The sequence below is a fragment of the Canis aureus genome, chromosome 36, assembly GCF_053574225.1.
Source record: "Canis aureus isolate CA01 chromosome 36, VMU_Caureus_v.1.0, whole genome shotgun sequence".
Taxonomy (NCBI): Eukaryota; Metazoa; Chordata; class Mammalia; order Carnivora; family Canidae; genus Canis; species Canis aureus.
Window position 1 is genome coordinate 2,302,732 of NC_135646.1, and position 15,687 is coordinate 2,318,418.

General features: G+C 49.0%; 1 protein-coding gene and 1 long non-coding RNA gene across 7 annotated transcripts in view; one reads left to right on the forward strand and one right to left on the reverse strand.

The window, feature by feature from the left end:
• The window catches only part of SGPP2 (sphingosine-1-phosphate phosphatase 2), a 102,132-nt gene that overhangs the window by 19,575 nt on the left and 66,870 nt on the right, over positions 1–15,687 (reverse strand). For 4 of the 6 annotated variants that reach the window (XM_077884999.1, XM_077885000.1, XM_077885004.1 and 1 more), the window contains exons 3-4: positions 8,021–8,200; positions 4,786–4,875 (exon numbers count right to left, since the gene is read on the reverse strand). In XM_077884999.1, the coding sequence (XP_077741125.1) occupies positions 4,786–4,875; positions 8,021–8,200 (270 nt within the window). The remainder of the gene's footprint in view (positions 1–4,785; positions 4,876–8,020; positions 8,201–15,687) is intronic. The other 2 variants (XM_077885003.1, XM_077885002.1) reach the window with 1 other exon arrangement.
• LOC144305876 (uncharacterized) lies at positions 6,888–12,812 on the forward strand. Its single transcript, XR_013372898.1, has 2 exons — positions 6,888–7,079; positions 12,460–12,812. It is a non-coding gene; the product is annotated as an uncharacterized LOC144305876 (long non-coding RNA).

Below are 15,687 nucleotides of genomic sequence, written 5' to 3' on the forward strand. Positions count from 1 at the left end.
CTTTTAAATATTTTATTTATTTATTCGTGAGAGACACAGAGAGAGGCAGAGACACAGCCAGAGGGAGAAGGGGGCTCCCTGCGGGGTGCCGGATGCAGAACTCGATCCCAGGACCCTGGGATCACGCCCTGAGCCAAAGGCAGACACTAAATCGCAGAGCCCCCCGGGCTGCCCTCCGTGGATAGTTTAATTGGGCAGTGCCTTATTGTGGCACATTTATATTCTTTTTCCTGCTGCACTATTTTTATTTTTTATTTTTTATTTTTTTTCTGCTGCACTATTTTTAAAGGACACTACAACTGATATGTGCAATTATTCTTTGGGATAAGTATTTGGAAAAGTCCTGCATCACACATTTTACTGCTTTTGATACATATCACATCGAAAGGTGCCGTTATGAGATTATCCCATGACTCAACTCCTTATTCTCATTGATGGATTTTATTTTTTGCCAATCTCACAGGCAAAAATTTTTAAATGACATCTCATTTTTACCTGTCTTTCATCCTTTTTTTTTTTTTCTTTTAAAGATTCTATTCATTCATGGAGAGGGTGAGCCCGAGCAGAGGGGAGGGGCAGAGGCAGAGGGAGAAGCAGGCTCACCGCTGAGCAGGGAGCCGGGTGTGGGGCTTGGTCCCAGGACCCCGGGATCACGACTTGAGCTAAAGCAGACGCTGAACCCACTGAGCACCCCCAGGCACCCCCTTCATGACTTCTATTACATCCCTATAAATATAGGTGGGATCGATTCCTTATCCTTACTGGACATTTTTATTTTGGTCTTTTGGGAATTGCCTGTTCTTGCTATTGGTTCGCTGGTCTTTTGCTTATTGATTCCTTGTAATAATTGTTTGTCTCTCATTTATTACGTTCATGTTTTTAATAATGACTTTTGATTTTTTTTATATACAGAAGTTAAAGTACGTGGTCAGCTCTTCTAACTTGTCTTTGTGGATTATTACATTCAACATCATGCCTTTTTCTATCTTAAGCCTACATAAATATTCATTAATATTTTCTATTTTTTCCAGTTTCGAGACCACGTGATGGGTATAAGAGGCTTCCTGGCTGAGACCAAGTTGCCTCACCTTGAGCACGAGGGATTGGCTTCTGCCTCTACAGCTCTGAACTACTGATACTAAATGTGTAGGATTCTTTTCTAAGGGGTACATCCATCTTCTGAAGGTGAGGACCCGCAGAGCCACGGCTCACAGGCCGGTGTCGGGGAGCACAGGGAACATGAGCCTGTCACCTGTGCTGTCAGCAGACATGGCCCCGGGCGGCTGGCGGGAGGTGCCCCAACAGGGTGGGCCACGGCAGAGGTGCCCTGTGCCCTCCTGGGCCGCCCGCCGCCCCCTCGGCTGCTAATAATGATTTAGTTCATCTAGAAAAAAACCAAAACCCGCATATGACATGACAACTTTAAAAACCACAGAGGATGAATGTCCTACTGTGAGCCCTTATTACCTTGGAAACCAGAAATAATTCTCTATTTTATTTTTTTAAAGATTTTATTTATTTATTTGACAGAGAGAGGAGAGAGAGAGAATGCACTTAAGCAGGCAGAGCGAGAGGGAGACGCAGGCTCCATACTGGGCAGAGAACCCGATGTGGGGCTGGATCACCGACCCCGGGATCATGACCTCAGCTGAAGGCAGGTGCTCAACTGACTGAGCCACCCAGGCGTCCCTCTCTATTTTATTTATTTATTTTATTTTTAAAAGATTTTATTTTATTTTTTAAGAATTTTATAAGATTTTATTTATTTATTCATGAGAGACACAGAGAGAGAGAGAGAACGAGAGGCAGAGACACAGGTAGAGGGAGAAGCAGGCTCCATGCAGGGGGCCCGACGTGGGGCTCAATCCGGGGACTCCAGGATCACGCCCTGAGCCGGAGGCAGATGCTCCACCACTGAGCCACCCCGGTGCCCCTTCTCTATTTTAATAAAAGGATAAAAATATGTCTCTGTAAGGTAAAGAAAGAACGATGTGCATAATAATGTGGAGCTCACAAACACAACCAAATTCCCTTTTTATCTCAGTAACTAACTTATCCTACAACAGAAAGTAAGACTTGGCTGGCCTTAATTTATATTACAATTAGCTTTCTTTTGCATATTAAGAAGGGCAGTTTGAACTAAGTTGTTGTTTTTTTTTTTAAGTAGTTTCAAAGAACTTGGAAAAAAACACAATGACATTGCTCTAGTCCAAAGCCAGAACACAGTTTTGTATGGGATGCAGATAATTTAATATTTGAGAAGCCTTTTCAACATTCTCCAACTGCAACCAAAACTAAAGCAAATACTTAGGGGAACAAAATAAATGAGTAAGCAAATAAAACCCAGTATCTATATAATTATCCACAGATCAAACAAATGAGCGACGATAAAACAGAACAGCATTTCAGCTAATTCAAGTTCAAAATAATGGAACACCCATTCATTAATCTAACACCAACAACAACAACAACTCGGGCTGATTTTGCTGTTCACATATTAGGGACGGTTACCTTATCAGTCAAAAGACTTAAATTCTGTACAAGCTGATTAATTTCAGGCACCAAAACCAGTATGAAACCATCTTGATTTGCTCTAATCCTCCCCTCCCCACATAAACAAGTATAATACCCGGTTTTTGAGTCCTTGAAAGAGCAGGAAAATGCAATAATGTCAATGTAGAAAGGATACCACTGGGGCTTGGTCTGCCCTCTTCTTCTGACAGCAGATCCATTTCATTTTGGAGAACTGCCCCTCCCACAGGCCAACCGTAACCCCAACCCTAACCACCACTGCCCATCACAGCCCCGGCTCACAGAGGCTGGCTCCTGACTCACTGGACCAACCTGCCGTGCTCAGCACCCTTCGGCAGCGTGCGATGCAGCAATAGGCTCATTGTCCAGGCCAGGCCATTAGATACTTGCCTGCAATTCTCCTTACTACAGTCCTTTCAGGAACAAAACAAAGAATTTAAGCCCAGAGCTCCCAGGCTCTAGTCTCAGAGAGAAGGCAGCCCAAGAACATGGACCTACCATGTGAAGAGATGTAGGGAGAAGCTTAGGAAGAAGCGGGGAGACTTCCAACAAAGATCTGGACCTCAGGTCCCATTCTCCCAATGGCGACCTGCAACTCTGCCCTTTCTATGGCGTGGATGTAAAAACCAATACGTTTTCCTCAAACCTTAAATGAGTTTGAGTTGGCGTCTATCATTTGTACTCAAGGAGCCCTGACTCGTGCAGATGGGAACCTCATAGGTTTGGGAGTTCTAAGTAGTGGTGACCTCACTGGGTTGTCCTTCTAGTCCCTGTTCTCGGGGCAGGGCCCTTGCAGCCCACGGGGGTGGCTTCTGCGGGCTTGTGCGTGCTCTGAGACCTGTTCCGCTTGTTGAGCCTCACTGGTCCAATGGCCATCAAGGGTTCACCTCTGGAAATGAAGATTCTGATCTGAGAGGTTGTGGGGTTCTTCGAATGGTGGTAGCCCAGAGGGGACAGGGCGCACTCTCAGAGACACCCTGGTTCTGGCTCTTCCAGAGGCTTAACTGCTCAACCTCATCCGCATGGAGTCGGTGAGCGGCCCCAGTCCTTCTAAGACATTCGACCCTGTCTCCCCGCACCCCCCTTCAGCTGCAATTGGTTTACTCTTGAAATCAAGAGAACATGAAATCATACACACATAAAAATGGTTTCTATGAATCATCGGTTAGGATAGTTTTCACTATGGGAAACGTAAGACTTCCACAAAAATCAGCTCGAGTAATAACGGACTTTTTACCCTGAACAGAAGCTAGAGGCCGCGGCCCCAGGCGGGGGTGGGGGGGCATCAGCAGCCCGAGGCCCACCAGAGCTGCGGTGTTTGATTTCCATGTTTTCCATGAGCACTACTGACGTCCCTCAAAGGCCGGACCCCTGGCGTCCCCGAGGGCTGCGGCTCACAGTGTGGCCACCTGTGTCCCCCTTCACACCTGCAGGAGCTGGAGACCCCTCCCCGTGCAGGAGACAGCTAAGCACATCCTGGCGTGGTGCGAGAGCAGCCCTCGGGCACCTTTAAGACTCCCGATTCCTGCGCTTGGGGACTACCTGGCGGTCTTTTGAGCTTCACCTGGAGACTGACACCCATGGGTTTTTAGCGACATCCTCCTCGTACCAGTCACGACGATCAGTAGCGCCCGGAGGAGGACCGGGGCCAGCACCGGGGCCTGGAACCCCCGGAACAGAGCTCTGGGCCGTGTTAACGGGCTGCCGGCAGCGCCCCAGACCCGGGAGACCGTGAAAGGGAGGCCAGACCCTTACTGCAGGCGTGTCTGCGTCCACCGTCGCCTCCGGCCTGGGCAGCGCGAGGGAAGCCAGCCCGTGACTCTGGCTCTTCCCACGGAGGAGCGGGGCCCTTTCCGTGGGGGTGCAGCCGAGATCCTTGGACATGCAGGCCGCCTCTGCGAGGGCCAAGCGGGGAGCCCAGCACACGCCCGCTCCCCTCAGCCGGCTGAGGGTGGAGACCCACCACCATCCGTACAGCAACCCGAAAACAAGGGGCCGAGTCCCTGGTGCCACGCCAGCCAGGCCTCCGGGTCGCGAGGGTCTGGCCCAGCGCAGCCTCCTCCATCCTACCTTAATGACCCATTGTCATCATGCAGGGGCCACAAGTAATAGTTACTTACCTCACTGGCCTGGCGGGAAATATAATCACACATGCAAACAGCGTTGAGAGGCCTGTAGGGTGGGGAACACACCGACCCGCCGGCCACTGTATTGCGGGGACGGTCACCCGAAGACCTGAGCACAAGGACTTACCAGGACCGTGTGCATCCCGGTGTAAAGTCTGCTGAGACACACCAAGGTGGAAAACAGCACAGCCATCAGCAGCCCCAAGACGAAGGGATACTGGGGGGAGGAGAGAAAACAAGGCCATTAGCTCCTGCTCACACCCCCACCGTGTGAGCCTCCACCTCAGCTTCCTGCACCTGCAGTCTCTGGTCTGAAACTCCGTGGAGGGTGCCGGGGGGTCAGCGGTGGAGCGTCGGCTCCGGCTCAGGGCGTGATCTCAGGGTCCTGGGATCCAGTCCCGCATCAGGTCCCCGTGGGGAGCCTGCTTCCCCCTCTGCCTGGGTTTCTGCCTCTCTCTGTGTCTCTCATGAATAAATAAATACAAATTTTAAAAATAATAATAAAACCACTTGGAAAGTGGGAAAAAGAGCAAAGAGAAGGAAGACACCCAGGACCAGAGTCCTGGGAGGAAGTCTCATGTCATATTAACATCCATATCAGACCGGGTCAGGGCTTGGCTTTAAGCCTCATGACCACACACATGGTGCTGACAGTTTTAGTAAATAATTTAGTGATTTAGTAAATTTTTTTTTTTTATCTCGACCTATTCTTAGAGTAACACATAGGAAGTACACAGTGTCGGGCAAGGGGCAAGGGGCAGGGTGGATGGATAGGACTGGCATCTGCAAGTGCAACCAAGTCCCTCCAACCGACTCCCCACGGAAGCCCAGGGGCCGCGGCCCACGCTAGGAACGGGCGCCCTCACCCGCAGACGGGCAGGCGACAATCCAGACTTTGCTAAATCTCTGCAGCTGCCGGTGGGTCACAGCAGCAGCAGAGGAATCTGGCTACCACGGAGTCACGTAAGGAACACAGGGACGCCCTGCGTGGAAATGCACACCGAGGGGTCTACCCCACAGGCCTCAAACGCTAGCGCCGCGCTGTTCCACGGCGAGAAGACAACGAGGACGCACAGCTGCCTGTACTCTGGGTGGCGCCGGACAGCCGCCCTCCCGCCGCGCCCACGCGGCCCTATACCGTGGGGCCTATCATCAGCTCCATCCCACAGCTGCGGAACTCTGAACCTCGACAATCACTTTCATCACTATCGGACTTTATCAGGCACAAAGGTGCTTTCCCCTCAATCATCTGGTTGGATCCTCACCGCGGGCACCGGCCTCAGGCCTCGGAGAGGCAAACCCACCCGCCCAAGGTCACACAGCCGGTAAAAGGGTAAGAGAACCAGAAGCTGCATCTTCTGAGTCCACATCCAGCACGTTCGTTCTTGTCTTTTTTTTTTTTTAATTTTAAAAGATTTTATGTATTTATCCACGAGAGACACAGAGAGAGGCAGACACAGGCAGAGGGAGAAGCAGGCTCCCTGCGGGGAGCCCAATTCAGGACTCGATCCCAGGACCCCGGGGTCATGCCCTGAGCCCAAGGCAGAGGCTCCACCACGGGGCCACCCAGGTGTCCCCAGCACTTTCTTTCTGGTGCAAGATGTGATCACAATCACGCACGATCCTATGTCTTTTCTTGACATTGATCACTAACCAGAGTCTCAGGTTTTAATTTAAGAAAAAGTGTCAAAAATGAATGAGTTAATGCGTTCAGAAATTAGAGTTTGGGCACTGGCCTGAACACATAGTTATAGAAATAAATCATCTTTAGAACTATTTACAGCAAGCAACCCCAAGAGCTAAATCTATTTATCATTAAAAATTGAACAGGAAAAACGTTCATAACAACTCGGACGGAACTGCTGCATCATCTGAGGTGAAGAGAATGTTTTGCAAAGCACCAGGCAGCCGTGACACGAATCTATCAACGGTGGTTGGCGCTGTGTCCTCGCAGTCACGGCGACGTGGGCCTTTCTGCTGCACGAGGTCTCTCTGGATGCGGAGGGAGGCGGAGGGAGGGCAGCCCGCTGGGGGCCGCCCGGGGCCCCTGTGTCCCCCTGGGGCAGAGGCGCTGCCTACGTCGCAGCTCAGAGGTCTGCATGAAATTAATTCAGTGGGGCCTGGAGCTCTCAGACGGTTGTGATGCTGGCGTGACACATGGGTAAGTCACAGTACAAGATTATACCTAGTGGGACATCATCCTTAGACCTGCCCCTTTCCACCCAGGTCACCAAGCAGAAGGCGGCAGGGGTAGAGCCAGGACCCAACGGCGTCAGGCCGACTCCTCCCTGAGCTCCCCGCCACCTGGAACGGAGACTGTCCCCGTGTTTCCAGGGGGGAAGGGACGAGGTGAAACAGCACTGTCATCCACCTGCAAGACTGCCGGGGCTCATGAAATCTAAACTGTCTGGAGAGTAAAAGGTAAAACATCTCCAATTAAATGCAGACTTGGGAGAGAACCCGTCGGGGAGGCCAAACAAAACTCTACCGCGGTACTAACCTACTTTTTCAAAGGTCTGACGGTAACCGGCATCTAAGCAGATACTAATTAAGCGAAATTCTTCTCTTTTCAACATTTATCAACCTGCTGTCACCTAGAGAATCCTCTAGAAGACACGCAGCCTTTATCTCTAGGGGCCGCGCCCCAACCAGGAGCAGAGGCACCCCTGGGAGCCAGTTTGGGGCACGACTCTCTCCCACCCCGGGCCCCGGGGAGTCTAGCAGGAGGATTTATCTGGGGGGATCATCTCAGCCCCCGGGGATCGTTTACGAGGATCATAAGCGCCTCACGTCTGCTGCCAACAGAGGCCGAGAGAACCGATCACGTGCTGTCTCGTCGGGCGGCTCAGGGTGGCAGGGCTGGGGGGTGGGGGAGACCCCGCACCCTGGCTCCCGGGACAGTCCACGTCGTGCTGACAGTGGGGGTGTTGTTACCGGGGGTGTCTCTTTCCCCATGAGGCACAGCCCGATTTGGATGCTGACCCATATGTCACTTCCTCTGCCAAGAAACGGTTGCCGGTGTCACTGGCTCCATTTGTTTCCATCTTGCCTAGTTTTCATTTTATAAACATCAGTCCCGCAAAAGGGACAATTCCTTTTTTTTTTTTTTTTTTTTAAGATTTTATTTGTTTATTCCTGAGAGACACATAGAGGCAGAGACAGGCAGGGGGAGAAGCAGGCTCCACGCAGGGAGCCCCATGCAGGACTCGATCCCAGGACCCCGGGGTCACGCCCTGGGCTGAAGGCAGACGCTCAAGTGCTGAGCCACCAGGTGTCCCAGGGGACAAATCCGAAACCAAACGTCTCCCTGCTGCCTCCTGCAAGGATGAGGCGCGCGGGGAGGAGCGGTCGGGCGGCCTCACCTGGTATCTGTCCCTAGTGGAGATGAGGAGGGTGAAGGATATGACGGTGGCGGCCATGGCGTGGGTAGACGGCATTCCGTACTCGGCGATCACCCTCTTCTCCAGCTTCACCACGGGCGGGGAGAGGGGCCGTGGCCACTTGAGGATGTCCTTGGCCACCTGGCCAATATACATCACCAACTGCAAAACCAAAGGGCCGCCGTGAGTCCAACCAAATCAGCAAGACCCCTAAACTGCATGAATTTGTTTCGGGGCTCCCGGTCCGTTGGCCGAACTCCCCACCCATTCTGGTCCACCTACCTGCCGGGAAAGTCCTGTAGGAGGCTGCTTGAGTCAGGAGGAAGAGAAACAGGCCTTCCTGGGCCCCGAAGACATGAGTGACATTAACACCTATCATTTTTCTTCTCTTTTCTTTTTTTTTAAAGATTGATTTATTTATTTGAAAGAGAGAGAGAGTGCAGGAGTGGGGGACAAGCAGGACGGAGGGAGAGAATCTCGAGCAGACTCCGAGCTGACTGTGGAGGCCAAGGTAGGGCTCCATCCCGTGACCCTAAGGTCACGACATCAGCCGAAACCAAGAGCCACACTCTTCATCAACGGCACCACACGGGCGTCCCCACACCGACCCATATCTAAATTTTCGGGGTATACTCAACAAGCGTTTCTACAGCTTGCACGTGTGCCAGGTACTGTCCTCGGAGCTTTACAGATACTAATTCACTTAATCCAGTAACACCACAGAATGCAGCTCTATTTCCCAGGGGGGTAACCACTGTCCCTAGCGAGCGGAGCACCAGATTCGAAACCCAGTAGCTTTGCTTCAAAATCTGCGGCTTATGCCACCACGACGACACCTCAAAACCCAGGATGGTTCTCAAATCTGACGGCCCTTGTTTTTAAGTTTTAACCAGAAAAGTGACTGTTCTTACAGACCTTCTGCTTAAGACAATATTTTTGAACGCCACGGTTTCTTCCGACGCATGCAGGTGACACACTGGATGTAATTCAATTTCTTTCCATAATCAGGAGCATCAGTAGAATAAATGGCATGAGTATTTTCAACCTTAAAATAAAGGCAACTCAACTGACAGTTTTCTCAAATGATTTTTCATGGTGGCATGAATGAAGAACTGCCCCCCCTTTCTTTTTCTTAAAGCACAAGATGGAATCAGAATTTGGCTTCCATGCCCTTCAGAGATGAACAGGGCTGCTAACCACAGACTTATCTTGTCAGAGAGCTTGACAGGATGATTTCAGGATCAGTTTATAAAGAGGGAAGAGCAGCCCATTTACTCAAGTCTGCGTGGGCAACTCGAAGTGTGGTCTGAGGACGGGCCGCGTGCCCACCACCTACACGCTGGTTTCAAAGGCAGAATCCGAGGCCCCCGCCCAGACTTAGAGTTAGAACCCTGTTTTCATACAAATCCCAGGTGGTTCATGGGCCCAGAAGGCCCTGAGAAGGCCTGCATGACCCTGTATTCTCGCCCAGGTCCCTTGGGCCTGGGCTTTAATGATAAACCTTCCCATCGTCTTACCATGACCCATTGATTTTACCAGGGCTTTATTTAGCTCATGATGGATGGTGTTACCTTGCTTTGGCACAAAACCCACCGTGAAGGACTATTCCAAAATAACTTCCATTAGTCAGCCAAGAGTGCTTTGGGGTTTTCCACTTCTGGTGCTTTCTTTCAACTCCTTTACATCTGAGCATTACTCCAGCACACTCTCCCCCCCACCCCCCCCCAAGGTGCTGCTTATGTTTTCTGCTCCACTGTCATTTTGCTCTGGGTTAAAAAACCAAGAACCACTGTCTGTGCACAGCAGGCCAAATCCACAGGCTTTAAATCCTCAGTGACAATCACTGAATTCCATAGCTGTGATTTCTAATCGGACTTTGAAATCCAACCTCTTTACCGTCGCCTTATTACCAGGAACTACTGTCCTGGAAACCAACGCACTCTTTTATGTTTCTGCCTCCCTCCTGGGGACCTGTAAAAACCCACATCAGACTGACAATTACGTGTGGAGTGACTACCAGGAATGTCTCGGAAGCTGCTTGAGCTAGATTCCTTGACACAGTCCCTTCCTCACTCACCCGCAAAAATAAAACCTGCAGGCATAATAACTCCAGTTTGCTCAAAAACACTTAAACTCCTCAGACAGGAATCCTAAAAACCATTAAGCGAAGACAGCCAGGGAAGCCTTCGGACAAACGTTTAAATTTCCTTAAAGTTCACGAATCCCTCTGCCTTCATTTCTATTTTTCCTTCTATGTTTGAAGGAGGTTTTTTTTTTGCAAAAATATTGTACTTATTTATTCACAAGAAACACAGAGAGAGAAGTAGAGACACAGGCAGATGGAGAAGGAGGGTTTTTAAAAACCATTTTACTTATTTATTCGTGAGAGACACATAGAGAGAAGCAGGCTCCCTGAGGGGGGCCCGATGCGGGACTCGATCCCAGGACCCCGGGGTCACGTCCTGAGCCAAAGGCAGACGCTCAACCGCTGAGCCCCCAGGTGTCCCTGAAGGAACTTTCTAAGAATTAGGACAATTGTTCATTTCACTTCAATATATTGCCACAGCAGCACATTGTATCTGATCGATAAATGTCGAGTAAGATTACCGTAGTGACAGCTCTCTTTACACAGAAGGAAGAGCTCTATTCTTCAAGTCACAGGAAAGGAGTAGTACTGGAGGCCTGCGCAGGCCTGTCTGGGCCTTTGCATTCACGACAGCAGGGCGACAATGTACCGAGCCCTGCATCAGGTTCCCGCCCGAGTGGAGAAACCATCACGTACAGAAGATCTCATCATAATGCAAATACGCCTTGAAAAATATCGTCTAATCAATTCTATGGACATGTATGTATGTAGAGACAGAATGGAGAAGCCACAACAACAGCAACAAAAAAGAAGTACATACTATAGGATTCTCTTTTTATAAAATTCTTGGAAGTGGTTTATCGGTCAAGCACAGGGAGCAGACCAATGGTTGCCAGGAAGGGGGGGAAAGAGACTACAAATGGGCACGAGGATACTTTTAGGAGTGATGGATACCGATCTGAATCACCGTGATGATTTCACGGATACGTACACATGCCCAAATATTCTGACTTGTACATTTTAAATACGTGTAAAGTTTGTGAACACACTCAGAATAGTGGAATTGGACATTTTCGATGGGTCAATTATATGGTATGCAAATTACACCCCCATAGAGCTGCTAAAGACGTGCGATTTACTAGATGTCTATCACATCTCAAGAAGTGGCTGTCTTCGCCTGGGTTGCCATAACAACCGAGCGTAGACTGGTGGCTTATAAACAATGGAAATTTATCCCTTACATTCTAGAGGATGGAAAGTCCAAGATCCAGGCGCCAGCAGATTTGGTGTCTGGTGGGGACCTGCTTCCTGGTTCACAGACAGCCATACTCTTGCTGAGTCCTCACCAGACGACGGGAGTGAGGGAGCTCCCTGGGGTCCTTCTTACAGGGCACTATCCTATTAATGAGGGCTCCACTCTCCCGACCAAAGTACTTCCCAGAGGCCACACCTCCTAATACCATCCCATTGAACACTAGGCTTCAACATGTTAACATTTCAGAGGTTTTCTCAAGTAGGAGGAGATGTGTGAGGTGGGCCTGGCCGTGAGACACCGTGTGGGTCTTAGGTCCACTTGGAGGTTCAGGGAAGAGGTGTAGGCAGACCGGATCTGTCCTCAGGTGTCCTGGGCAGAGTGAAGGCAAAGACCCCAAGACTAGAGGGAAGAAGACCAGGTATGGGAATATTGCAACATCCAGGTGAGAGAGAAAGGGATCAAGGTTGGCAAAAGTGGGGCAGTAGACAGATTTAAAAAAAAATTAAGCTGGGAGACTGTTGAATAGGTTTATAAGAGTTGGAAGAATGGGGGCACTGGGGTGGCTCAGTGGTTGAGCATCTGCCTTTGGCTCAGGTCATGATCCTGGGGTCCTGGGATCAAATCCCACATTAGGCTCCCTGCAAGGAGCCTGCTTCTCCCTCTGTCTCTGTCTCTGCATCTCTCATGAATGAATAACATCTTAAAAAAAAAAAAAAAGAATGTAAAAGGCAATGCAATTATGCTAAATTTAGGAAGCCAGACACAAAAGGCTACATATTGCATGATTCCTTTTATATGAAATATCCAGAATCAGTAGATCCATAAAGACAGAATAGATTAGCGGTTGCCTAGAGCTTGGAGGCCAGATGTCTGAAATCAAGGTGTCAGCAGGGCCACACTCCCAGGGCAGAGTCCTTTCTTGTTTCCTCCACCTAGTGTCTGGTGGCTGTAGGCCCTCCTGGGGGCCCTGGAGGGGGGGGGCTCCAATCTCTGCCCCTGTGCTCACATTGTCTCTTCCCCTTCCTTCTGTCTCCTGATCTTCTGTCCATCTCAACTCTTCCTCTGCCTTTTTCTTTTAAGGGTACTTGTCATGGAAGGGCCCACTCAGATATCCAAGACCATCTCCTCATCTCAAGATCTTACTTAACTGAATTACATCTGCCATCATTCTTTTTCTCAAGATAGTGTTCACAGGTCCCACGGCTTTTTGAAGACTACCATTAAATCCACTATATTCAGCAAACAGTATGTGAATGAACAGGCACCGTGCTGTTTTGGGGTTGACCATGGAGAACAAGGTAGACAAGATCTTTGTTCTCGGAGAGCATATGAAGTGAAACATTGGCAGAAAGTATGCTTGGAGTCTTTGCATCTTATTGGTCCAGTGAAACAGCACTGTCCTGCTTTAAAAAAAAAAAAAAAAGTGTGCTGGATCTGACAAAATCAAAAAGTCAAAAATATTAGAAACAATACTGCAGATATTAGCATCACATGTTATTAGGGAATTACAAAATAAATCCATGTGCTATCATTACATTACATCTATCAGAATGGCCAAAATCTAAACTGCTGACACCACCAAATGTTGATGAGGAGGGGGGAGAGAAACAAGAAGGCTCATTCATTGCTGGTGGGGATGCAAGACGTCACAGCCACTTTGGAAGGCAGCTTGGTGGTTTCTGGCAAAACGAAACGTTCTCTTACCGTAAGATTCAGCCATCGTGCTCCTTCGTATTTAACCCAAATGAATCGAAAACTTATGTCCACACAAAAGCCTGTACATGCGTGCTCACGGCAGCTCATTCATAAGAGCCAAAACTTAGACCCAACCAAGCCGTCCCTTCAGTAGGTGAGTGGATATATCCAGACAAAGGAATATTATTCAGCGCTAAAAAGGAGTGAGTTTTTGAGCCCTGAGAAGACATGGGAGTACCTCAAGTCCACACTGGCAAGTGAAAGAAAACCATCTGAAAAGGTGACATATTCTAAGTTTCCAACTATAGAATATTCTGGAAAAGGCAAAACTATGGAGAAATGAAAAGATCAGGGGTTGCGAGACTTTGGAAGAGAGGAAGGATGAATAGGCAAAGTGGTGAAACGCTTCTGTACACACTGTAATGGCGGCAAAGGGTCATCATACATTTGTTCAAACCCATAGAAGGTGCAACAGCAAGAGTGAACTGTAGACTACGGGCTTCGGTGATCATCATGTGTCAGTGTAGGCTCGTCAGTTGTAATAAATGCACTGCTGTAGGGCGGGATGTTCCTAGTGGGAGGCTGTGCCTGGTTGAAGGCAAGGATTATATGGGAAATCACGATTTCTCACTCAACTTTGCCATGAACCCAAAACCACTCTGAAAAATAAAGTCTATTACAAAGAGTACTGTGGCAGAGGCATCGGGGTGGCTCAGTCGGTTGGGTGGCTGGCTCTCGATTTCAGCCCAGGTCATGATCTCAAGGGTGCTGGCATTGAGCCCCACGTCGAGCTCTGCAGGGGTCCCCAGTCAGTGGGTTCTCTCTTTCTCTCCCTCCCCTCTGTCCCTCCTCTTGCTCGTGTGCTCACTTGCTCTAAAATATATCAATCTTTAAATAAAGAAAGAGAGTCCTATGGCAGAAGAGAACTATTTCTCCATTTACTCTGCAGTCAAGAGTGCAATGATTAACTTGACACGGCTTGCCCTAAATGGAGGGCTTCGCTTTCCATTGTTGAAAGGCTCCCCTGCCTAAAGGGACCAAATTAAGTTTCATCATCCATCACGTTCCTTTGGGCTGAGGCCCCAAAGGCCTACACGTAAAGGAAAGATCCATGAGAGGAGGCAAGACAGGAAGCAATTACAGATCATTAACGCCTTAGCCAGCTGTCTTGGGTCTCCTGCATGGTGCTGGGGCCCTAGAGCATTTTGTGATGAGGAATCAGTCTGTTTTTATTTTTTTACTTCTGCCCTGATTTTAAGATAAAGGAAATGTGTAAGTGGGGGGAAAAATTCAGTTCTCTGGAGAGTCTGACGTTGATCCCAAGCAGATCCCAAGCTTTTCTAGGAAACCAATTCTGTCAACACAAAACAGGTCTTCCCGGCACAGAGGACTTCCAACGTGGGGTCTCTTCTTCACATCTGGGCTTCTCTGGGGCCGTCAGAGAAGTTCTCCTAATGTGGTAGCCCTTTCTGGCTATCACGATCCCACTGACAGCTTCACCCCGTCTAACACATCTTAGATTAACCAGACTTTACTCTTCACACTAGTATAAATAAAACCTAGATAGCTCCAAACATAGAGGATCCTTGAAAGAACATTATTACTAGGCAGTTACTCCCTCTTTCTTATGCACTGAGATGACCGGCTGAACCTCCCCATCATTTATCATTTATCCTCCTCCTCTCAAACACCCCCATCCCCATGGTTTAAAGGCTCCACTGTTGTTATAATAAAAGCTAAATCTTCTGCATGATACAGGGAGCATCAAGAGGCTCTTCTCAGATTATGTCCCCCTAACCTCTTCCACCCACCCACACCTTTTGATAAACTTGAACATCTTCCTTCCTTCCTTCCTTCCTTCCTTCCTTCTCTACCCACAGCTTCCTCTGCCCGGGGGGAATCACAGTAACTACAGTGTGTCCCTCGGGATTTAAGGGGGTGGAAACATTGTGGGTCACTGGGATTCATGGCCTATCCATGGATTTATTTTTCAGGAGCCAGGAATTTGGTTATATCATTCTTTAACTGCTGCGGACTAGAGAACACTAACATGTAACCCACAGGCCACAGCTTCTCTACCAGTTACAGACCCGTATCATTTCTTAGTCCAACCAAATTAAGCTCCTTCCTCTTCTTCTCAGGTTGCTGATATGATGATTTGGGTAAGGAAAGGCCAGACCCCCAATCCTTCCACTTCCAGGTACGAAGCCCTGAGAACCGAAAACCTGTGTCCTCACAGAAACTTGCCCACAAATGATCTTAGCATCATCCTTCACACCAGCCAAGGAGTGTAAACAACCCAAACATCCATCAACTGGTGAATGGAGAAGCAATGAGCAGGATGTCCTTACAACAGAATATTATGTGTCCATAAAAAGCAATGAGGTACAGACACAAGGATGGACCTTGACAGCAGTATGCCAAGTGACAGCAGCCAGACGATGAAAGGACAAATATTCTATAATAATAATATAATAATATAATTCCATTTATTGAAATGTTCAACACAGGCCAACCCTTGGAGACAGCAAGTAGATTAAGGGTTGTCTGGGGCAGGAGGGGAGGGGAATGGGGACAGGAGGTTCCTTCTGGGGCAGATGAAACTATTTTTAG